Source organism: Anolis carolinensis, chromosome 4 (assembly GCF_035594765.1).
Source record: "Anolis carolinensis isolate JA03-04 chromosome 4, rAnoCar3.1.pri, whole genome shotgun sequence".
In the NCBI taxonomy this organism is placed as follows: domain Eukaryota; kingdom Metazoa; phylum Chordata; class Lepidosauria; order Squamata; family Dactyloidae; genus Anolis; species Anolis carolinensis.
The window spans coordinates 13,989,372-14,015,020 of NC_085844.1; the positions used below are offsets into that span (position 1 = coordinate 13,989,372).

At 39.6% G+C, this 25,649-nt stretch overlaps 1 protein-coding gene across 1 annotated transcript in view; it reads right to left on the reverse strand.

Moving 5' to 3' along the window:
* The window catches only part of efr3a (EFR3 homolog A), an 87,786-nt gene that overhangs the window by 16,430 nt on the left and 45,707 nt on the right, over positions 1-25,649 (reverse strand). Inside the window, exons 6-18 of the mRNA XM_062980022.1 lie at positions 24,380-24,501; positions 20,996-21,145; positions 16,967-17,104; positions 16,014-16,092; positions 13,363-13,498; positions 13,110-13,274; positions 11,269-11,383; positions 9,704-9,755; positions 7,831-8,003; positions 6,945-7,020; positions 5,569-5,730; positions 1,601-1,732; positions 289-359 (exon numbers count right to left, since the gene is read on the reverse strand). Coding sequence (XP_062836092.1) covers positions 289-359; positions 1,601-1,732; positions 5,569-5,730; positions 6,945-7,020; positions 7,831-8,003; positions 9,704-9,755; positions 11,269-11,383; positions 13,110-13,274; positions 13,363-13,498; positions 16,014-16,092; positions 16,967-17,104; positions 20,996-21,145; positions 24,380-24,501 — 1,571 coding nt within the window. The remainder of the gene's footprint in view (positions 1-288; positions 360-1,600; positions 1,733-5,568; positions 5,731-6,944; positions 7,021-7,830; positions 8,004-9,703; positions 9,756-11,268; positions 11,384-13,109; positions 13,275-13,362; positions 13,499-16,013; positions 16,093-16,966; positions 17,105-20,995; positions 21,146-24,379; positions 24,502-25,649) is intronic.

Consider the following 25,649-nt stretch of genomic DNA (forward strand, 5'->3'; position numbering starts at 1 on the left):
CCCGTTTAACATATTGTGTAACATTGGCTGCGGCTGATGAGGCTTGTAGTCCAGTAACATCTGAAGGGATCTACATTCCCTTCCCTCCCTTATATTCTTTACTACTTAATACTTATATTCTTTACCGACTTAATAAGTCTAGCCAAAGTAAGACTTGTGCAACCCTCCAGATAGTGAACTGTAATTCTCAGCAACTCTTGTGCTGGTCAGAGCTGATGAGAGCTGCAGTTCAATGTCATGAGGGCATAGAGTTACCACCACAGGGAGCAAAAAAGTTATTTTGCATACTTGCATTTCTTCTCTCTGAAAATGGTTTCTGGTAAAAAATAGGGTGCTTCTACATTTCTGGTTTCAATGACCTGCAAAACAAGACAATATTGTTGGTCTCAATACAGTGAAATTGGATTCTTGGTATCATTCCTTATCTGGGTATTTCATTGTGAGTCATAAGGGTGGGACAGGTGTGAATAACCTTTTCAGGGGAACAGCTGCTTTCCCTTGATTCATAGAAATATATCTGCAAATATAATTATTGTGGTAGATGAGCTTCTTTATAGACCAGGCATGGGCAAACTTTGGCCCTCCAGGTGTTTTGGACTTCAACTCCCACAATTCCTAACAGCCGGTAGGTTTACCCATGACTTTTATAGACCCATCTGGACAATTTTAGGTCCTGCATTTTAAGAAAGTAGTCAATTAAAGGATTACATTTATCACAGTTTTTTCTTCTTGATTTTTCAAAAAATGCTACTCATGTCTTATCTAAGCTGAAGTTCCCAATTTCACTTTCAACTGCAATTTAAATTAGAGCCTATTGGTGTAACACACACACACACACAATTTTACTGGCCCAATTGAAATTGCATTCTCTCAAAGATTCTGGTGCAAAGAGTGTCAGAGCATTTGCAGCGCAGCAGTAGTTGGATGGAAGCAGTGGAACGCAGAATGAAGAGACACTCAGAGACGTTGGTAAAACTATTTACAAAGTTTTACTGTATGGAGCAATAATCAACACAGACTTGCAGACGACAGACGAACACAGGACTGCTCTGTTCTCCAACAGAACTTGACTCGAACTCTAGGCAGACAGAACTCAACTGAACTGATGCAATCGTTATGCAAAAACACTTGTGTCTGGATACTCCCTAGTTCCAGCCACACATCAAGGTCATCATAGCTTCTTGCCAATTAACTCTTTCCACATTATGGTACATTCTGGATGAAGCAATCAGTTGCAATACAAGCATGGCACAAATTGCATTTAAACACTATCAATACACAAATTCCACATTAACAATTAGCTCCTCAAATTTGCACTGAATTTTGATTTAGTTTAAATTAAGCTGTTGATCAGCACCTAAATACTTTAATGGCAGCAGGTGCTGTGTGAATTTGGAAGCTAAGCAGGGTTGGCACTGGCTGGTACTCAGATGGGAGATCACCAATGAGCACCAGCTGTTGTGATCTCTATTACAAAGGAAAGAAATGGCAAAATATGCTTTCTCCCAAATGTGAATGTTGTGATGTTTGAAGAACAAAATCCTCAACCCTCCTAAGAACCAATACAAGATATATGCGATACTCCAAAGCAATACAGTACCTTGCCAACATGCTGGCAAAAAGCAGGAACAGCTATCATCTGGCTCAGAAAATTGAGGTAGGCAGCTACTACTGCCATGATGCTACAACGATGAAACATGGGCAAGTTGTCCTCGTTAAGGATTGCAATGTCCTTGAATTAAAAAAAATATCAAGTATCAGATATGGTTCTCTATACATCTATGGAAACATAGAGGCCTGTATCCGATTTAATACAAGTGGAATGAAAATCTCTGTTAACACAATTGTGCTGAATTACAATAATGTTGATGGGCACTCCTTCCACCTTTTTATCCAAGTGACTCAAGCTAACTTACAGAATGTTGAAACCAAAAGAAATTAAAAACATATAAAAACGTCAGTTGTACATACAAGTTGCTTTTAAAAAGCAATAAAGCAATTTAAATATTTTAAACCATGCAAAATTCATTAGAAGACAGAATATAAAAAGAAACAAAAACAGCATTAAGAGGTCGTTGGTTGCAGTCAATTTCGAAGAGCCTATTAGAACAGGGTTAAATTTTACTTGGTGGTAACACTTCACTAATTAGGATATTTCAAAGTCTGAGGGCAGCGACCTCAGTTTGTAGTTTGTAGTTTGGCAAGTTTGTAGAACTGAAAGCATGGTTTTCCCTGAAGACCATAGAGCTTTGGCAGGAATTTCTAGGACGATATGGTCCTTCAGATGTCCTATCTGAATTACATTATTTACACAAGTTGTTGTGCAAGAGATTTAACTTAATGTGATCCCAGAGCACATTTTGTGCTTTGTGCTTTTTTTAACTGGTCCAATAAAGATATCACTGTTTTGTGAATTTTGGTGTTTTTTTTGTGCAAGTAGTTATTCAAAAAAGCTCCAGAACAGACTGTGTAACCTTAAAACTGCTTTGAAAGATTGCTTGCTGTGATGACTCATGGGCCATGTAGTCCCGTTCCTAGCACTGTTGTGACAGATGACGAGGAAAACTTAGGTTTCCCACCGTTTCAGCCAGAATTGGAGCTTTTTCAGCCTGAATTGGAGCCCTTGCACCTGCAGGAGATTTGCCCTCCAGAAGTCTGCCAAACAAGCCTTGAGCCGAAATCTCCCCCATTTTCTCGCCGTGATTATTATAAACAACAGAAAGGCGCTCAGGAGGCGTCTCGCAGGAGCGCTAGGATTGCTGCCAGGCATTCAGCTGATTAAGCCTGCTTCCCATGGGAAACTTTAGGGAGTCATGCATCTGGACACAGAGAATGGCTTTCGGTTCTGGTTCCCCAGAGAATTGTTCTTTGGCGGGAAAACGAGACCCTACTTAGGTGTTTTGCCCACGTAGGAATCTTGCGGAGTCAATTCGTCAGCTTTGGGAGTAGGTTGTGTGTGGACTACGCTACTCCCGCGCTCCCGTTTCCAGCCTTGCCTTGCTTCCCAGGACCTTGCCTTGCTCCACGGACCTTGCCTTGCTTTCCGGACCTCGCCACGAATTTACCACGGATCCTGTTCTTGCTCCTCGTTTCTTGTTGCCTTGAATTAAGCCTAGTGTTCCAAGAATCAAGTTTATTTCCTAGTCTTGCTTAAGTTTCATGGACTAAAGGACCTTGTCATCTCCCCTCACTTTGCTTGGCAAAGTGAGTGTTTCGGTTACTGGATTACAACTTTGGACCTTAATATTTCATATTGGACATTGTTTTCTTGGACTAATTTTGACCTGTCCTGAAAGGTCTACTTCTGAACTATTTTCTACATTTGCTTTTATTAACTTTATATATTTCCTCAATAAAGATATTAGATAGATTCTGGCCTCTGTGTATGGTTATTGGTGCTCTGCAGCCTGGGTCCTGACACTTGCACAATAAAAATATACTGGATATACCCCTGACTTAAATCTGAACATCTACAACCACTAATGAAATGGAGTTTATCCAAAACTAGATAAGCTACAAGATGCGTAGACACCTCCTGGGTCATGTGGCTGGCACGACTGCATGGAGCACCATTACACCTTTCCACCTTTACCTATTGATCTACTCATACATGTCCATTTTCGAACTGCTAAATTGGCAAAAGCCAGGGCTAACAACAGGAGCTCACCCTGTCCTGCTGATTCGAACTACCGACCTTCTGGTCAGCAAGTTCTGCAGCTTAGCAATTTAACCTGCTGAGCTAAAACAGCCCCTTAATTCATAATTTTTGGTATAGTAGAGTCTCACTTATCCAATCTTCTCTTATCCAACATTCTGCATTATCCAACACAGTCTGCCTTTTAGTAGTCAATGTTTTTGTATTCAATGTTTTCAATACATTGCAATGTTTTGGTGCTAAATTCGTAAATATGGTAATTACTACATAACGTTACCATGTACTGAACTGCTTTTTGTGTCAATTTGTTGTAAAACATGAGTTTTGGAGCTTAATTTGTAAAATCATAATGTAATTTGACGTTTAATAGGCTTTTCCTTAATCCCTCCTTATTATCCAACATTTTCGCTTATCCAACATTCTGCTGGCCTGTTTATGTTGGATAAGTGAGACTCTACTGCGCTAATTTTTCAATGCAAAATTCATTTGCAACTGATGTTTCAGGACAAAATCAGTTCAGCGTGTCAGAATCTCCTGAAAAATAAGATTTACATCCATTCAGAAATTTCTAATTTGTTTGCAACACACACAGAGTTTAGGACTTCTAACTGTTTAGCAAGAGCAATATCAAGAAGGCCTCTAAACCCCACGTCTCCACCTCCATGAGTGACTGAAAGGAAGAAAACATGAGAAAAAAACCTCTTGGAGATCTTAAACTTCTAGTGACATAAAATAAAACTTACTTGCCTTAAAATCAACCCAGTCCTGTACTAAGGAACAGAGTTTGCAAAATCAATAGTTTTACAATATGGATGTAATCTCTAGAGCCTGTGCGTCACCATTAAACTCAGTTTAGAGGTGATGCCCTACAAAGCAGAAGTTCACCCAGAGATAATTCCTCTTCAGAAACTGTTATCTCTTATGCTACATCCTGTCGGTAATGATATTCACAGCATTCCTTCTTCCAGTAATGAAAACAGGAGGAATAATATGTTCAATCTATTCCTCCTATGTTTCCACCTTCTTCTTTATTTTTTAAATAAAAGTACAAAGTACAAGTTATGTGGGAATCTGCATGACTCATCTTCTCAGAGGCAAATGTTCCATTAAGCCTCTCAGAGGTAATGAATTATAGTACTAGAATATTCTTATGTAATAGCACTCTAATACTATAACTCTGTGGAATACTTTCATGTAAGAGCACTCTAACACTAAAACCTTATAGAGCATCCTGGGAAAATTATATCATTGCTTTTTTAGAGTGGATTGAAAGTGATGGGATTACCCACATGTGTCCCTGTGTTACTTACATTGTTTATATTTTGAGGAAGAAAGGGAAAGAAATAAGATATTCCAAAAAAAGAAAGAAAGCTCACTTAGGGAACCGACTACAGCAAGGGTAGGAGTTGAACACATAACTGAATGCATTATTCCTATGCAACCAGCAAAAATGTTAATACCGTAGTTGAATTGGTAAGGGATAAAAAAACGTAAAGGTTTCCCCTGACATTAAGTCCAGTCATGTCTGACTCTGGGAGTTGGTGCTCATCTCCATTTCTAAGCTGAAGAGCCGGCATTGTCTGTAGACACCTCCAAGGTCATGTGGTCGGTATGACTGCATGGAGTGCTGTTACCTTCCTGCCGGAGTGGTACCTATTGCTCTACTCACATTGGCATGTTTTTGAACTGCTAGGTTGGCAGAAGCTGGAGCTAACAGCGGGTGCTCACTCCGCTCCCGGGATTTGAACCTGGGACCTTTCGGTCTGCAAGTTCAGCAGCTCAGTGCTTTAACACACTTCGCCACTGGGTCTCCCTCTTTTTCTGCTTAACAACAACCCAGTTTCTGAGTAGACATCATCTCTAGGCATATCAAGGTTCCACAAATGCATTCAGATACACTTGAAAAGTCCCACCTGCAATGCAATAGCCACTCTGATGAGGTCAATGACCACTTCTTCGTTGGCTAATTCAATGGTGATGAGAGCCAGAGTGGTGTATAGCAGCTCAAAATTCTTTAGGATGTTGTCTTCCTCCTTACAACCTAAGTAGACATGCCTGTACAATTGCTGCCCATGCTAAAGAGAGGAGAAAGAAGAAAAATGGCTATTGTTTATTTGAAGTGCTTGTTCTTTATCAAATTTCTTGCCTTTTTCTAGAAATTTTACAATTAAATAATCAAAGGTTAATAAAAATAGGTCTTTGTGTGTGTATATGTGCATGTGGCCTGCAGGCCCAAAGAGTCTGTGACTGCCAGGACTTGCAGGCAAGCGCTGAGTGCCAAGTGTTTAAGAAATGCTCTGCGCTCCCCTGGAGGCCACACACACACACACACACACACTGTCTTAAAGAGAGTCTCTATTCCTGTGTGTTGAAAAGTACAAGGGGGGGGGGCTTGCTACACATTTTAAAAGATAATGGAGCCTGAAGAAGAGCCAAGGGCTGCAAAAACAGCATCAATGAGCACAGACTGCATTTGGCCAATTTGGATTCAGAGACAGGGGTTTAATCCACCAACCCTAACAACTCAAATGAATGCTGGAGAGAGCCTGAGGACCAGTGAAATGGTGAGAGCCTCTAGCTCTAAAACCGAGGGGAAAGGAAGTGTGGGGAGCCTTCCCATGTTGGCCAATGGGACAAAAGTTTAGTTCATTCGAACAAAAGAATGAAACAACTCATTCAGAAAGGCCCGTTTCCGTAAGCAGCACTCGAAAACAATAAATAGGGCCATACGAATGAAACAAACAGAAATGGATAGCAATTCTATACAAAAGCACAAAACTACTGCTGACACAGGTCCTGCAGATGCAGGGATCACATTGTAGTTAAGGATTTATACTTAAATAGCTTATTTGGACCAAGAACACATATCACTCTCTAGATACCTAGATAGCAGTAATCTACCACAAATTAAATGTCACATTTTTTCTTTTTTTGTGTCAGGAGCAACTTGAGAAACTGCAAGTCGCTTCTGGTGTGAGAGAATTGACTGTCTGCAAGAATATTGCCCAGGGGACTCCCAGATGTTTTACCATCCTGTGGGAGGCTTCTCTCATGTCCCCGCATGGGAAGCTGGAGCTGACAGACAGAAGCTCACCCTGCTCTCCAGAGCCGAACTGCCGACCTTTCGATTAGCAGTCTTGCTGGCACAAGGATTTAACCCTTTGCACCATGGGGGATTCCACATTGTTCATGGCACCATTGTATTAAGGGCATTGTGCTTCTTCTTTCTGCTTTCACAATCATTGCCTGACATGCAGGGTATTGTCACGAATTAATGTAATATGATTACCTTTTTGATGAAATTCACATCTTGCCTTGAAATTTTGTCTCGTTTTATCTTTAGATCTGAAACATCAGGGATTATTCTAGGCAAAAAGAAATCAGTCAGTCAGTTTTGTAAAACAGCATTCCATAATTATAATTTATAAAACATAACCCTTCTCAGTAGGTGGGAATGAGAAGCCCACTGTAAAGCATATTCCATCTATTTTGACATTTCTGAAGCAATTTCCATTTTAATTACACCCAATGTCTAGTTTTAAAAGAGGGAATCATATGTAATTATGATTCAGCAAAAGTATAATATTCCATTTTGGACAAAACCTGTTTTGTACAAAACAAAAATATAATTACAATCTTAATTAAACCAACTTGGAAGAGATACATTCAGCATTATGCAGCTGGGGAATGAAATGATCCAGTAAGTTCAATTGTTGCAATCCTGTATTTGTTTTTTCCCCCACTGGCAAAATGAACCATGGCAAAGTTGCAGAAAACTGTCTCCATTTAGTACCATGAATTGATTCCAGCCAGGAAACCATCTGCTAAATTACATTCGTCTGTCATGCATAATTAGCTGCCAGTTTTCAGGAGGTAATCTAGAAGGGGAAATTTTCTGAACCAGAGAAAAGTACAGTCCCATGAAAGCATCTTATTCTATAGTTCTGGATGCAAAGAACTGTGAGTGGATGGGAAATAGCTGCAAACACAAAAGCAAAACTTTAGGACAAGAGTTTCACAGTTTGAGAAGACTTGCTTGAGCAGATGGATTGTACATGCCACCTATTCCAGCATTTGCACAGGGGTCCTTTGTTATAATGATGTCATCCCTATATTACATTGAGATGAATTTCATCAGGACTCAGCAGAAGTTCCATCTAACTCAAAAGATTAACCTTATTCCTCGGAGCTTTGCTCTGTTGTCATGCCGATCGATAAGGTTATGCAGTATTTCAAGGACCAGTTGTCGTAGTTCGGAGTCATCCATGAGTGAAGGGGACAGCAAAGGGTCCAGGAAAGGAGCAGGCAGAGCAGCAGCAATGGACTTGGCACTGTATCCTGTAGTCACCTGATTGTCAGAGAAATAAATATTAATTACCAAAGCAATACTCCCGCTGAGATTGACTAGAGACTCCGGTTGAAGGACCTAGGACTGCCCAGAAAAAACACTTCTTTGGGCATTTGTAGATCTTTTAGCATGATTTTATTATCAATTTCTAAGATGTAGAAAAATAACTCTTTTCACTAATGGGAGACTCATGGAATCAGAGTTGGAAGGGGCCTCATAGGCCATCAAATCCAACCCTGTGTTCAATGAAGAAACTCTACAGGATCCTCAGCAGGTAGCTTTCAGCCCTCTTTTAGAGAAAGAGACTCAATCAACTCTCTAGGTCAGTGGTTCTCAACCTGGGGTCCCCAGGTGTTTTTGGCCTACAACTCCCAGAAATCCCAGCCAATTTACCAGCTGTTAGGATTTCTGGGAGTTGAAGGCCAAAAACATTTGGGGACCCTGGGTTGAGAACCACTGCTCTAGGTAAAGGACTCAATTGCCACCTGCCCTTATTATCAAATTCCTTCTGATGTTCAATCAAAATCTACCTTCCTGTAACTTAAAATATTAGATCTGATCATACCCTCTGGGACAGCAGAGAACAAACCTGCACTTTTCTCTCAATGACAGCTCCAAGGAGTGGCCAGAGAAGGGAGCAAAAACTCCATGCCCCACGCACCCCAGAGATGCGCCTGTGCTGTAATCCAGTATTCAGATCATTAAGACACACATGTTTCAGAAGTGGAAATTAATGACTAACATACATGTGTACAGTGGACCCTCTGGATCCACAGGAGGTCTGTTCCATGATCATTAACATATAGCAAATTGTGCAGATGGTAATGAAAAAGCATGTGTCCACATCATCCATGGGCACTTTGGCCCCATTTTAGTCATGGCCAGCAACTATCCATTTTAAGTTGAAAACATGGATCAAGAGCTTGTGGATCAGGAGAATCCACAATATGAGTACAGAAAATGCTATAGCCACTGGTGGCCCACTGACTTTATTATTATTATTATTATTATTATTATTATTATTATTATTATTATTATTATTATTATTATTATTATTACTACTACTTTATTATGACACAGCAAACAAGATAGATATGCTGGATTTCTTATCACAAAATCACAAGTCGAACACTTCCCAAGTGTCTAGGACTGTGCGATGTATTTTCGGATGATGCGTGCAGATCCCAGTAGGGTGGCCTTTTGCAGTTGGCAGATCGTAATTTTGTCAATGCCTATTGTTTCCAAATGCCGGCTGAGATCTTTTGGCACAGCACCCAGTGTGCCCATCACCACCAGGACCACCTGTACTGGTTTCTGCCAGAGTCTTTGAAGTTCAATCTTGAGGTCCTGATAGCGGCTGATTTTTTCCTGTTGTTTTTCATCAATGCGACTGTCATTATTATTATTATTCTATTTTTATCCTGCTCTATCTCCCTGAGAGGACTCAGGGCAACACTGTTTCATAATTTGTTTGCCGACTATTTCATTTGTCCTCTTTAGGCACGAATACTCAATCAAGTAACTATCAGACTTGAATTTTTCTCATGGAAATTTTTTCTCTCATATCATTATCTTGTGGGAAATTACAACCCTTTTTCATACTTAAAATTTAGAAAAATAACTATTCTGTTAATTGTCTATGAAAATAGTTTTTTTTCCTTCTAAGTAAAATCTATTGCCTTTGTTACAAAAAGTCTTACCATCAGTAGTGATCTCAGCAACATGATCTGAATTCGTCTGGTTCCCAGATCCCTAAAAGTAAACAAATAAAACAAAAGTCTACATTAATGTTGATTAACAATTTTACCCAACAATGCTAAATGAAATTCTTTAGGGGAGATTAAACTGGAATACAATGGATGCAAGTTTGTATTTAAAAGTTGAAAGGAACTATAGTAAGATTTTTTTCCTTAGGGAAAGAAGCTTCATACACTTTAATAAACAAACCAGAATGTCTCAAATATAAAATCCTGATGTTTGGACTGTGAATATAAATAATGTATTTCACAAAGTATTTCTGAGAATGAACAAATTTCAATGTCAGCTAAAAGTACTGGTTCTGCCATATCTTTTGTGAATGGATCTTTGATGATGGTGCATTTTCCTCTCTCCACAAAAGAGAAGGAAAACTGGGAGGGAAATTAAGGATAATGGACGGAGACAACTAGGTGAGTAATATCCCTGCTCATATATTTCATGGAGGAATTCAAGCTAGTAGAGCTTACCTTGGGTTTTGGAGACTGAACCACAACTTTTAATTTTTTTTTATTTTTTTGGTATCTAGAGTTACCAATACAAGAAGGAACACTGTACCAGAAAGGATCTAATGGGTCATCAAATTCAACCACAAAAAGAAGCAAAAGTATGTTTTCATCATCTTGCTCTTTAATTTAAAAATCATTTTTTAAACATCTGACTGTGAACAGCATTCTGGCTCTTAAGCTGTAAAATGTGACTCATGGATATGGTGGGTCTTTTATTTCATTTTTGGAAGCTACTCTACAAAAGGTACTATCCTTTTCGGGGTGGCCTAAAAGGGAGTAAGGTTATGGAGAGTTAGATGAAATTTTTACAGGCAGCATGGTATGAAGCTACTTATAAATTGGGCATATCCAAACAATAATCTTTCTCTTTAGTCTAATTTTTAAAAGGCTGAATTAATATACGTGGAGTTTGTTTCTAAAAGATGCCAAATCCAAAATAAAATAAAAATGAGTTATAGGTAGCAGCACATAGTTGGCTAGGAACATAATATTATGTACAGATCAAAACTATCCAAATGTCTCAAACCACTTTGGTATAGGGCTTGGAAAATTGCATTTTACAGGAAAAGAAGGCATATCCTCTGCACATTTTTTCTACTCCTATAAAATTTGTTCAGATGGATTAGGTATCTTTTGGAAACAAACTCCACATATGTTTCCAGGGCCATTCTAGACCACTTTGCTGTCTGGGGCAATGAAAAAAATAGTGCCTTTCATTCCTCCAACACAAGCCACCTGGACTACCATTGCCCATTGACTATTTCTTCAATACTGGTGATGAGAAATGACAGCATCTCACCCCTAGCCTGAATGTATGTGGCTACCTTGGACTGTATAAAACAGGCTGTGTGTGTTCCAGAAAATCCCTCAATGAACTATCCAGTGTGGGAAGAATGGAGGACATGCCAAGGATCAACAACATCAATGCCTTCTGCACCACCCAATACCAGTTTAGAAAAAGCAATACAAGAAGTCCAAAATATGGAGTAAGTAGAACTCACCCAAGTTGGCTGGTGTCCAGAGTATGAGACGTTGCCCCTAGAACAGGTACTTTCCCCATAATGAACATCATAATTTCAGACCGATGGTAGTCTGGAAGGTTGCTTCCAAAGAATCCTAACCCGGAAGAAAATAGTTTAATCAATATATATTCAGCCAACTTAAAAAAAACTGTGCAAAAAGATGCAAACAAAAATTTAACTATTATTATCACCATTTTCCAGCCCTTGTCAACCTAATTCCATTTTCATCTTTAGAGAGATATTTTGTATTTTCATTCATTTGTAACTAATTAATCATTAAGAGTTTAACAATTTTCATTTAAACGCCTTACTGTTTTTATTGTTACAGTACTTTATTGTTTGAATAATTTAATTTTACTGTCTTTTCAAAATATGATAATATTTGAATCATAATATGATTTTGCAAGAGATATCCACTAGCAGAATTATGTTCATCAAGCATGATGTCATCTGCAAACTAATAATATTCTTGTCTTCTGGAGTATTAGCTACCCCGCCCAATTTGGTGTCATCAAGTTAGCAGACAACACCAAATTAGCTAATACTCCAGAAGACAGGAGCAGAATTCAAAACAATCTTAACAGATTAGAGAGATGGGCCGAAAATAACAAAATGAAGTTCAACAGGGACAAATGCAAGATACTTCACTTAGGCGGAAAAAATGAAATGCAAAGATAAAGGATGGGGATGCCTGGCTCGACAGCAGTACATATGAAAAAGATCTTGGAGTCTTCGTGGAGAACAAGTTAAACATGAGCCAACAATGTGATGCGGCAGCTATAAAAGCCAATGAGATTTTGGCCTGCATAGATAGGAATATAGTGTCTAGATCCAGGGAAGTCATTCTGCCTCTATTCTGCCTTGGTCAGACCACACCTGGAATCACACTGTGTCCAATTCTGGTCACCGCTGTTGAAGGGAGATGTTGACAAGCTGGAATGTGTCCAGAGGACAGCTACTAAAATGATCAAGGGCCTGGAGAACAAGCCCTATGAGGAGCGGCTTAAAGAGTTGGGCATGTTTAGCCCACAGAAGAGATGGCTGAGAGGAGACATGATGATGGCCATGTATAAGTCATAAGGAGGAGGGAGCAAGCTTGTTTTCTGCTGCCCTAGAGACTAGGACACAGAACAATGTTTCAAACTACATGAAAGGAGATTCCACCTGAACATTAGGAAGACCTTCCTCAAAGTGAGAGCCGTTCAGCAGTGGAACTCTCTGCTGCTGAGTGTGATGGAGGCTCCTTCTCTGGAGGCTTTTAAGCAGAGGCTGGATGGCCATCTGTCTGGGGTGCTTTTCCTGCTTCTTGGCAGGGGGTTGGACAAAATGGTCCATGAGGTCTCTTCCAACCCAATGATTCTATGATTCTATGTAACTCCCATAACAAATATCATTGTAGAGCAATATATGTGGACCAATGTTCAATTTACATGGATGAAAATCCATTGCGTAACTGCATTCAACAAAAGCAATGAATAGTGACAATGTGTATTCATACCCGGCTCTCTATGTATTACTGAATGAGTGGTGGTTCTATGCATACCACTGTGCTTCTAGCTATTAGCTAGATCCTACCATTGTACTTTGATACCAAAAAATTAAAACGAAATCATGTCGCATGTATAGGGCAACTTACACCTGCATGTGCCAGTAATAAGATGCCAGCTCATATTGAAAATCACCATAGAAGTAGGTCTGATATATGCAGGCCATTACTGTATCTCCTGTTTGGCATGAACAACATATATAAGAAACAAAGGCCTGTTTGGTTATACAGCTGAGGATCAATAACAGTGGTTATACAGACAAGGATCACTCACCAATGGTTTGAATAATCGCATTCTGGACAATTCTCTCATCATTTTCCTTGGTGCTTGCAGTAAAGCTGCCACTGCTTACTGAGCTGCGCCGGTCACTTAATTCAAAATCAACACTGAAACGTAGGTGCTTCAGCAAGGTGTTGAACACTTCTAAGACCGTTGGGCCTGTGGAGAAACCAAAATAATGACTTTCAACTTTTGGATTTAAATAAACAATCCAAGGCAAAGGAAAGGGCTGTCTATTCCAACTCACCAATGGATCCCTTCGCAGCAATCGCAACTGCTTGTAACAGGGCTTGAATGATACCTGCTCGGACTCGGGGGAAATCTCTTTTGCGAGCATCCAGGTGTGCCAAAATTTCCTGGATTACATGATGAGAATACTGTGCCTGGAAAAATGAAATTCCTGTTAGGTTGCCATTGCCAAGTAATGGCTACAGTGCTTTGAAATAAGCACCTGATTCTTAATCATCTTCATCACCTGCCTTTTCTCTTTTTCCTTTGTCAGACCTCCAGTTCTATTTCCTGTACAAAGTGTCTAAAAAAGGCTGATGTTCAGTAAATATGCTTCTGTTACACACAATTATGTCTCCCTTTCTCTCTCTTCCTGCCACTCTGGTCAGAGATGCAGCAGGATTAATCTCTTTTCCTATCTTTAAATAAATACGTAGCAAGGATGGAGTCAATGAAAATACTTGACATAAAAATGAACCAGTATGATTTAACAAAATGGCTTCATGCAGACTTGGCAGGCAGAAAATAATCTCCCCAAGTGACTTGAATTTGCTAAGGGTGAGTGAAGGCTCACAGGAAAAAAAGGCATGCTATTCAGTAATTCAGACTCCAGGCAATGAGGGTGTTAAAGATGGAAAACCAAAATCTTTCCTCATGACAAGAAGGTGATTGAGAGGTGCAGTTATATGCTTGAGGCACCTCATTCCATTAAAATGGAGGCTGCTATATTTTTGCCTCAACTGCAGCTTTTGCTCACTTCTCACAGTGGCTCCCATAGATCACAATGGTGCATGATAGTAGTTAGTTATAGAAGTTTATTACCAGTTGGCCCTCATGTCTTTTTGCCATTTTTTAATGTAAGGAAAGATTTGGTTTTTACTGTTTGTGGCGGATAAAGGTATGAATTAAGGATTATGAGCAAGATCTTTGGATGAATGAAACTATGCACTTTATATGCTTTTAAATTGTGTTAAATTAGGCTGGGCTGTGGCGCAGGCTGATTAGTAGCCAACAGCCTGTGTCGGAGTGAACACCCAACCATTAAAATAAAAAATAGCCCTGCTCGTTGTTGACCTACGCAACCCGAAAGATAGTTGCATCTATCAAGTAGGAAATTTAGGTACCACTTATGTGGGGAGGCTAATTTAACTAATTTACAACGCCATAAAAATCATCCAGCAGCATTTGGAATGAGGAAGTATCCAAGAACTCAACGTCACAGTGGATAATGAAGCAGCTGCTCCCCCGTAGCTGGAATCAAGCATACCCTCAGGAAGCTGGAATCTGGAGCAGGTTAAATTGCCTCTCTGTCTCTGTCTCTATGTTCATATGGCATTGAATGTTTGCCATCTATGTGTACATTGTGATCCACCCTGAGTCCCCTTCGGGGTGAGAATGGCGGAATATATATACTGTAAATAAATAAATAAATAAATAAATAAATAAATAAATAATATACTGTTTTATGTGTATTATTGCTTAAAGTTAATTGTTTTTAACTGTTTTATGTTTTACTGTTATTGTTAGGTTTTATCGGCATTGAATTTTTGCCAGATTTGTAAGCAGCTTTGGGTTCCTTCGGGTGAGAAAGCCGGGATAGAAATGAAGTAAATAAATAAATTTAAACAAGGAAGTCGTTTTATTATTTTATTGTGTTTTGAAACATCTTTTAATGCTGTTTTTAATACCGTTACACAAATTAACTTGTTATTGTTGTAGCTCAATAACTAGCCTGCTGACACCACTTTAACTGCCATTGCTCCATCCTACAGAACTCTGGGTTTTGCAATTTGTGCAGTTTATGTGCAAAAGCATGACTTCTGTTGGTTATTAGATTGTATTAATGCTCTCTGTTAGAAAATTCTAAATACACTACAAATCCCAAGATTCTGTAGGATGGAGCAACTGCAGTTGACATGGAATAAATCTATCATAATTGTACAACACAGCAACATGCTTAGGTATCAGATAAGACCTGGGACAAGATGCTAGTCCCAGGTCTTATCTACGCTGACCGTTTAATGCAGTTTCAAACCAATATTAAAGAAAGTGATTTCACTGTGAAGATTACTGAAATTCTGGAAGCAGACTGAGGTTTAGATGGTGACTACACAAACCACATTAAGGACTTTCTTTGACACTTTTGTGGAAGTTTGTTTTCTGGCCACCACAGTTTGAAGCCAGCTTTGAATAGAATTAAATGGTCAGTGTAGATGGGGCCAAGATAGCAGTGGCCCAAGACAATTTGTTGATTGACATAGAGAGTAAGTTGTTTCTTCATCCATATACTACAATTGGATAGACTGGTAACTGAATGCTGATAAGGGCACATTTTCTGGCATACTAGAAGACAATATGAACTTTTAGCGATCACATATACTTTTGTCTTCTATCTCACCACCTGGTGCCTTGACTAACTGCCTCATTCTTCCTAATAATAATCCTGTCCCTGGTTTCTGTACCAGGAAAATGAATGTAGCAATTATTTCTTTGGTTCAAAGTGTCTTTGCAGAAGCATCTGAGACATCTGTATCTATTTATAGCTCTATTTCCATCAGGAAGTAATTTCATGCTACCTGCTACCAATTGGCCATAGGTGTATATCCAGAAGCATATGCCTTTTTTATTTTGTTTTTGTTCAAAATCATAAAGTGAGAAAATAAAGCCTACCTGTATAGAATACATGATGATTTTGAAAATTGAGACCGCAAACTCATTGGGATCCCAGAGCCTGTGATGGTCTAAATGTCTAACAAAACAGAAAACAATAAATGACATCACACTTGGATCAACCTCCAAGTTCCAGTGACCATTTAAAATGAGTTTTCGATTCAAGGGAGCCTAAACTTTTGCAAGTTGTTGTTTTGTGTGCCTTCACTTCATTTTCCACAAATGGTGATTCTAAGAAAACCCTATGGTAGGATTTTCTGGCACTGAGAGTTTAATAGTGAGCAGGGAATCAAACCCTGGTCTCCAGAGTCATAGCCCAATGCTCAACCACTACATGATGCTACAAGGGCTACTAGAAATTGTGAGTGCATTTGTTTTTGTTCTGTTTTGTTTTTTTAGGCAAATCTCAGATTGTCCCAGCTGGAATCATTGTCATGTAATCTGAGAGTTGTTGCCTAAAAGAGAAACTTTTCAAAGCTATGGAACACATAAACCTCATGACCCAATCCTATAAGCCATAGTGCTGGTACAGTGATTGATATAACAGGGAATTTGCTCCAAGAATTGGACCAAGCTGGCAGTTCACTCACTGTTTTCTAATGTTGCACATACTCAGTGCCTCCTGAAATTGCAAAACTCTCCCAGAAGATTCTGTGCTAGTCCCAAATGAGAGACAACGTAGAATCTATTAAGTATATATGTGCCTTCAAGTCTTCTTAAGTTAACTTATGGATTTTGCAGGGCTTTCCTAGGCAAGGGGTGGTTTGGCCAGTTCCTTCCTTTGAAACATAGCCACGGGACTTGGTATTTGTTGGTGGCCTCCTATCCAAGTGCCAACTAGGGTTGATCCTTAGCTTCCAAAATCAGTTGGGATCTGGTGCCTTTAGGGTATTTAGGCCCAGTAGAATCAAATACCATTTTCTTAAATTAATAAGCACATATTTATTCCTTACGCAAAAACTGGTCGGACAGCATGGTTCATGTTGCCGTAGGTTGCTCGACCAAGCAACTCTCTGAAACAGTTCTCAGCCAGTACAAATGGGTTCTCCTCTTTTTCTCGTCCTGATGGGGATGAAGGGGGGCAGCCACGACTGAAACAAATGGTTATTATTACCTCCATGCACCATCACTACATATCGTGGTGGCGAAAACATCTTGCTACCCCACAAGAAAGCACACAAATACTCAGAAATTTCAGATTAGTTATTTTACTGGATTTTAAAACAAAATACCCTAAAAAACCGACACAAAATTGTGGCCAAAATGGCCCCAACTCACTGTTTCTACAACTATGTGAAAACAAAATGCAACCAAAATATACTCATGGATATGTTAGACTCATGTATAAGTGACAGCAAATTTGAATGTAAGAGGTTGATGCTTCCTTTAGATTCTCCCAGAATGGACTAAGCACTTGCTTTTAATTAGAAACAGGAATGGAAAAGAAAGCACTTAGTCCATTCTGTGAGAATCTAAAAGAAGCACCAGGTTCTTCCATTCCCTTTACCACAGCACTATTTCTGGCCTTTTTGAATGCTGGCAGGGGAAATGGTGATGGCAACTGGGGCAAATGACCCTCTGAGGCAGAATTTGTGTTTTTCTCACTCCGTGGAATAATCCTCAACTTATCCATGGGACATATCAAAACTAATATGAGATTTCTGAGTGTTTGGGTGCTTCCTTGTGGGGTATTAAGAAGCTATGTTTTCCCCAAGAGGACGACTTATACACAATAAATTGACATATAAGCACTTATGATGCTTATAATTAATATGCATCTTAATTCTCTAGAACAGTGGTTCCCAACCTTTTTTTGACCAGGGACCACTCTCCAACTTTAGTACCAAAAGGATTACAAATCATTTTTGGTCAACTTTAGATTCAGTTTGGTTATTTGGGGTGCTGATTCAGAAAATTACATTGGATAGACCACATTAGCTCTAGTTTCTGATATAGGACATATGCCATCCAGTAGTCGCCATCTGCTCACCCACAAAAAAACAATATTTAATAATATAGAGCTGATGTGGTCTATCCAATGCAATTTTCTAAATCAGCACTCCAAATAACCCCGGAAACAGGCCTAAAAACAAAGACATCAAGGCACCTCCGCTTTCAGGTGCCACATGGAATGGTTCCACTCAAAGGGAGGAGGAAGAGAAGCAACAGTCAGGAGGCTTATTTGTGCCTTTCGTGGGTAGCTTCTCACCTCCCAACATCCCCATTGCCTCGGCACTACGAAAGGGTTCCGTGGGACCAGTCATTCTCGTTGCAATGGTATAGTAATGGTGAGGCCGTGGACAATATTTTCATTCTTGGGGACTGTGGTCCATGGACTTCAGGTTGGAAACCACTGCTCTAGAAGTACTACAATATATACTCAAGAAATGTGTAAAAAATGAAGCCCAAAAACCTGGGTTGACTCATTCAGCCTTTTGTGTAAGTCAAGGCCAGGTTTTGACACCAAAATTATAGATTTCAGTTTGGACCATGGCTAAGCCAAGGGTCATTTTGTGTCATGGGAAAAGTGCTATACTCCTTCAGGATGTACCCTTGGCCTCTGCCATTTTTCCACCCAGGCATACAAATAGGCCAAAAGCAGAACTAAGTAGTGAAGTATAAGGAATCAGTGCTTCTTTTAGCTTTTCTAGGATGGACTAAGCTCTTGCCTTTCACCACTCTACTCAGAAACTGTTTCTTTTTTGATATGAGTTAATGTACAGTACTTACATTGGATAATTCAATCTAGTTTTGGGGACTACAATTTCTAGAGTTATACATGAGTATATACATTTAATCACATCGGCTTTATCCAGAGCTCTGAAGGGTTCTTTAAGACACAGCACACAATCCTTCTCTTTTAAGTGGGGAGTGTGCTGCTATCCCGTCACTATGGGGTTGCAGAAACTGTTTTTTCCATCATGAGGCCATCTGTGTGGACCATCTGTTTTCCGCCCACTCCTCAAGCAACCTCCCTCGGCACTGCCTCCATATGCAAAGAGTCACAATATCCAAAAAGAAAACGAGATGCGAAACTTATTGCCTACACTGTATGAGGACAACAGATCAGCAAACTATAAATGCTGTTTTCAAGCTTTGCATCATGTCTGCATCTAAAGGTTAGACAGTGCACTGTACTGATAAGCATTAGTCTTTTGAGTAGAATATTTTCATCTAAGGTAGCATTTCGAAACTGCTGAATTCTCCTTTAAGTCATCATTAAAAAAAAAAAACAACAGGGTTGCCACTATGTTACAGAAGTCTTAAGAATTGTGAATTGATCCATTTACCTCTAGTTTATGTATGTATGCAGGCACTGAGATGCGTTATTTTAAGAGTTGATTTGGGACGAGAGTGAAAAACCACATTTTCTTTCGATCTTCTTTTTATGTTGACCTTGAATTTTTTATGGAAATAATTTCTTTGCTCAAATTGAGTCAATTGCTGTTTGTAGAGAGGGCTACCAAATCTAAAGGCCTGGCCCTGGTTTCTAGCTTTCATGGGCCATCAGGCAGAACAAATTCTCCAGTTTTGTTAGATTCAGTTCTGAGCAAGAGGAAAGGGCTGTGTGCAAAGCTTTAATACAGCTAGAACAGCATCAGCTTGCTACATTTTGCAAGCTAAAATTGACTGGTTGGTTCCTGCAACTGCAAAGGCTCTCCAGGGAGTCTATGTGTTTACTTATTCTGCTCTGTGACGTTAAAGAGCCATCCTCTGCTCTGTTCTGCATCACCAACTGGCTACAAACAAGTGGGTGGTGTATGAGCCTTCACCTGGAAATCTATGGAGACCCCATGAATTTCAGAGGACTTTCTTAGTTTTGCTTCCTCTTAAATATAGCCTAAGGCACCTCATCTTTACTAGCAGTAGGCTCGACTAAATGTTCTTATCCCATCTCCTTATATAGGCGAGAAAGAATACCATACAGTTCCCATACCCATGGCACCGCTAGCTACGGCTTCACCCACTTGCATCTAAAACAATACGCTTTTTCTAGGAATTTTTTATATCTCCAGGTGATTCTATAGTATGCTTCTTCCAGACATTACCACAAGTTCATCCTGGTCTTCCAGGTCAACTCTATGGAAAATTCAAGTGGAAGCCATTCATTTCAATAGCATCCATTGCTATCCATGATTCCTGGTTCCACAGTAAACCAGGAATGTAACCCACATTGATACAAGGATCAGACTATTATCTTTTATTTGGGAACAGCCCTTGTAACGTAAGTTTCCAAACAATGAAAGGTTTTCTTTCTCTGTGTGTAATGACAAGCAATGAACAAATATAGATAAACGTAAAGGTTTCCCCTGATGTTAAGTCCAGTCGTGTCTGACTCAGAGGGTTGGTACTCATCTCCATTTCTAAGCCGAAGAGCCGGCGTTGTCCGTAGACACCTCCAATGTCATGTGGCTGGCATGACTGCATGGAGCGCTGTTACCTTCCCGCCGGAGCAGTACCTATTGATCTACTCACATTTGCATGTTTTCGAACTGCTAGGTTGGCAGAAGCTGGAGCTAACAGTGGGCGTTCACTCCGCTCCCCCGGTTTGAACCTGGGACCTTTCGGTCTGCAAGTTCAGCAGCTCAGCGCTTTAACACACTGAGCCACTAGGGCTGCAGAACAAATATAATTGGTATTTAATCTGAAATACCTAATAATATCAATAGCATTTCTGCCTAAGTCTCAGGTTTTGGACATAAACCCTCAGGAACTGGGATCGTCTTGAACCAGCAGCCCCGACTGTAGGATGTATGGGAATTGTAGTCCTAGATGTATAAAGATTGCAATAGTCTTGGGAGCATCACTGATAGCAGGGAAAGCAATTAAAAGCAATTAAAATAGGAGAAATATAGCCATCTTTCAAATTTGTATCATATAATCAAATCCATATATTAATTAAATTAGCAAACACATAATGAAACCATTAAATGGTTTTTGAAAGTGTGAGGAAAATATTTTGTAAGCTCACATATACATACCTATCAACGTCTTCAATCTTGTGCATATTAAAAAGCAGGGAGGGAACGATCTTGTCCATGTGCTGAGGCTCCCATATGGTTGCTTGAAGTTCGTCATTAACAGTCTTCCGGACCACTCCCTGAATGCCCCTGATTCCAGCAATTCGGATCCTGGGGGAAAAGGAGCAAAATGGGATTTGTGGACATGGTAATGTGCCAGTGTTTTGTCATTATATATTCAGCTCAAACTTGGGAGATATTTTCTGAATCGTCATTATTTGAATCCCCAAAGCAACATAGGTCCCTAGGCAGCATTCTCCAAAACAGCACCAAGCAACTAGTTTTCTAGGCACTGGAACTTTGCTTTGCATTGGGAACACGTCCTTTAAATTTCTCGATGAATCGTCTACTGTCTCACCTTTTCACCATCTTTCAAAATATCTCAGATTCTCTCTCCTCCTTGTCCCAGTCCCCATTGTGTCCTAAGCTTACATCAATTGCAGCCTACTGAAGTCAAAATGCAAAAGTCATTTGTACTCTTTATCCAGGACAAGGGAAAAGGGGTTAAGTAATGTATTCCCATTGCTCCTTTTATTGTTCTTAAAAAGCAATTTGTTCCAATGTAGCTCCTCCACTGCATATGACAGCCATTCCTCCACATTTGTTGGGGTTAGGAGAACGGGACACCCAAGAAAATGAAAAGTCACCAAGTGTTATCTGCGAGAACAGTCCTCTAGAGATTTCTTAGGACCCTTCTACACTTCCAGATTATCTTCTTTGAACTGAATTATATGGCAGTGTAGAAGGGAATTTAGTCTTCCAGCATGACCCCAAGATTAACTTTGGCTGGAAGCTGTACATAGAATTTCCTGAGAGGATATAGATTCCTATAGATGTGTTCTCTCTAGAAATCTCCAGGTCCTCCAACATAACCAGAATATGTTAATGTGGGATTTGTGTATTGGTAGTGTTTAAATGAAATTTGTGTCTTGCCTGTATTGCATACTGATTGCATCATCCAGAGTGTAACATAGTCTGGAAAGAGTTAATTATTAAGAAGCTGTGATGTCCTTGATGTGTGGCTGGAACCAGGGAGTGTCCAGACACAAGTGTGTGTGCATTGCTGATTGCATCAGTTCAGATCAGTTCTGTTCTGAGTCGAGTGCTGTCTGCCTGGAGTGAGAGCCAAGTCCTGTGTTCGTCCATTGTCTACAAGCCTGTTTGTCTTGATTATTACTGCTTTCAGTAAAACTTGTATATAGTTTTACCATTGTCTCTGATGTCACTTCGTTCTGCGTTCCACTGATTCCATCCAACTGCTGCTGTGCTGCAAATTACTCTGACATGGCTGGATCTACACTGCCCTATATCCCAGGATCTGATCCCAGATTTATCTACTTTGAACTGGATTATATGAGTCTAAACCGCCAGATAATCTGGGATAAACAGATAACCTGGGATCAGAACTTGGGATATAGGCCAGTGTGGAAGAGGCCTGAGTTGTCCATAGAATCCACACTGGTGGATCTAGAGATTCCTAGCAAGAACATTTGTAATCAAATCTGTGAATAATAAATTCCATGAATAGCACTATGTAACAAATTTTGAAAAAAATCAGTTCCTGGTTTGAAAGTATTAATTCCTGTTTTGGATTTCAGCTCCCAAAATTCCTGATTATTGGCCATGCTGGCTATACTTGCAAGTTAAAATCCAAAACATCTCGAGTTTGGGAACCAACCATTGCTCTGACAGAAACTTAATGGTCCCCAGTTTTTCAATTCCTACTGTATCACGATCTTTTTATTTATTGATGTCTTGTGTTTCATAGTGTTTTGGGCTATTCACCAGAACTGGATGGAATGTAAAGATTTTCTGTTTATATTCTCTTCTGCTAATATGTACAAGGAATACTTCTTTTCACCAGAGGGAGCTAAAGACCAGGCAATATGCTTTTTTGAGTCATAAAAAAGCATATTGGAGACACAGCACATCCAAATTTTATTGCCTATTTTTTTTTCAGTTATTTACATGTTACTGCTGGTTGTCTGCTCAATATCATTTTCACAGTCTAACAATGCATTTTAAACAATAACGACCCCTGAAATCTATAAGCAATTAATATTATTATAGGAAGCTCCTAGTCTAACTGGAACTTCCTATAATTATATGAAATGTGATTATCAGACCATACACCAACTCATTACAGAGAAACGTATATATTTGTGAAAAATGAGGATTAGAAAGAGTTTGGACGTATGTAAGATAGGTGAAACAGCCATCATTAATTTTATTTTATTTGTGCTTTTTTCCAACAAAGGATGCCAGCACATCAAGGCAACATATTATTTTATTATAGCTGCCTGGATCATTAACAGTGGCTGCTTTCTGAAGCTACGTTCAGAATTCTAGCTCCAGAGATTAAAAACACCGACATATGACCTGTAGCAGTTTATTTTGGGAATAGAGATTGCCACAAATGGTTATGCGGAGGCACTGTGAGATGATTTTCTGAAAAACAAATCAAAAATGCTTTGCTCTGTACAGCTGAGGGAGGGAGCCAAGCACCTCAAGTCTAGAAGATTATGTGCCTTAGTCCAAGAAATCCCTTTTTCTTGGTCCAAGAAATCCCAAGCAGATGCTCTTGAAAACAATTCCCTAGTTAGTTTTTTTTCAAGATTTTGTGCATTAAACTTTCATTCTCTTTGGAATGGAACAACAACATGAGGTGCACCTCCATTGTAAAATGAATGTAGTTTGATACCAGTTTGAGTGCATAGCTCAATGTTATGTAATCATGGAAATTGTAGTCTGGTGAGACAAACTCAAGTTCAGATAGAGGGACAAACAGACAGACAGATGCACAGATAGACAGATCTTGCAGTGCACTGTCTCTTTCACATGAGGAGAAGAGCTTACTGATCATAAATCAGCTCTCCGATCTTTCTTCTTTTCCCCCAACTAAAACCAATGGTACATCTACACTGTAGAATTAATTCAGTTTGACATCACTTTTACTGCCATGGCTCAATGCTATGGAATTATGGGAATGGAAGATTAACAAGGTCTTTAACCTTCTCTGCCAAAGAGTACTGGTACCCTTCCAAATTACAAATCCAGGATTCCATAGCCATGGAAGTTAAAGTGGTGTCAAACTGAGTTAATTCTACAGTGTAGATGTACCCCCAGAAAGATGGCACAAACCAGGATAATCTGCAACATTTGATTTTTACTTGACCCTAATGAGCTCTGTAACCACTTTTGACATGAATCCAGTCCCCAAAATGTGATCCATCCTGATATACATAGCACATCCAAACCAGTATCAGAGGACTGGAGTTATTGGAATCAAACATGTAAAAATTCTAGAGAATAATTTGAAAGAAACCTGTATATCTGATGACTTACTCAGTTTGTATTTCAGGATCCTCATGATAAGAGTGGCACATGGCACTGAATCGAGACACAAAGAAGTCATAACGCCGGTGGTACGAAGGTGTGTCTTCTTCAATGTTCGCAAATTTGACAAACTAATGAAATTGAGAGGGAGAAAACATGAGGTTGACATATCTTCCACCATAACAAATGTATATCTGATGTCAATACATGAGTAGTATTGACAACGCTTTGAGACAATAACATTATATTGTCAAGCTTCTTTGCTTGTAACATTCCTCTGAGAATCAGCAGTCTCACACATTCATCCTTCCATTTTCACTGGGGTTAAGGGCACAAGATCCTCAAAAAGTGAAAAACTGCAAATAAAAATGTTAATTTCTACATGAGATGACATCTTTCTTGGAATTTCTAGATCCTCCAGTATGACTCTATGGTCAATTTGTGTTGGCATTGCAGAGGAGGGACTAGAGCAGTGGTTCTCAACTTGTGAATCCCCAGATGTTTGGCCTGTAACTCCCAGAAATCCCAGCCAGTTTATCACCTGTTAGGATTTCTGGGAATTGAAGGCCGAAACATGTGGGAACCCACAGATTAAGAACTACTGTATCCACTTTTACATGAGAAATAGCCTTAAGACACAAGTGAAAGTAAATAAAAAGGCTTTACTTCAGCTAAAATAAAGATAATAAGTGAAACAGAAAGTACAATCCCAATGGTAATGCCTGGTCTTCAACAGGTTACAGGTTGCAGAAACAAAAGTCAATAGCCAAGAGCCTTCAGCAAGGACCAATGCTGGAACAGAGACATGGTGCTTGGAACAGGAACTCACCCAAAGTGGGCCAGTTGCTTTCAGCATTGGGCCCCTGACTTTGCTGCTAATTTATAGCTCCGAGCTCCCAACATAGCTGTCTCTAGGGCATGGTCTGACTTTCAGCATTTTCATTGCTGACCTAGCTGATCTCCTTCTGACTTCTTTCTCCCTTTGAAACACGGGGAGTTGTGATATGTTTGCCTCCTCCTCCTCCCTTACAACTTAGCCCCAAATCCCCAAGTGCTGCTTCTTCTTCCACCTGTCCTCCTTTTCCCTCAGAATCAGAAGAGTAGTCAACAACACACTGGCCTAGAGATTACTCTCTCAAGGAAGCTCCAAGGCCCCTTCCACACAGCTGTATAAACTAAACATTGAACTGGATTATATGGCTATGTGGACTCAGAAAACCCAGTTCAAAGCAAATATTGTGTATTATCTGCCTTGATATTCTGGGTTATATGGCTGTGT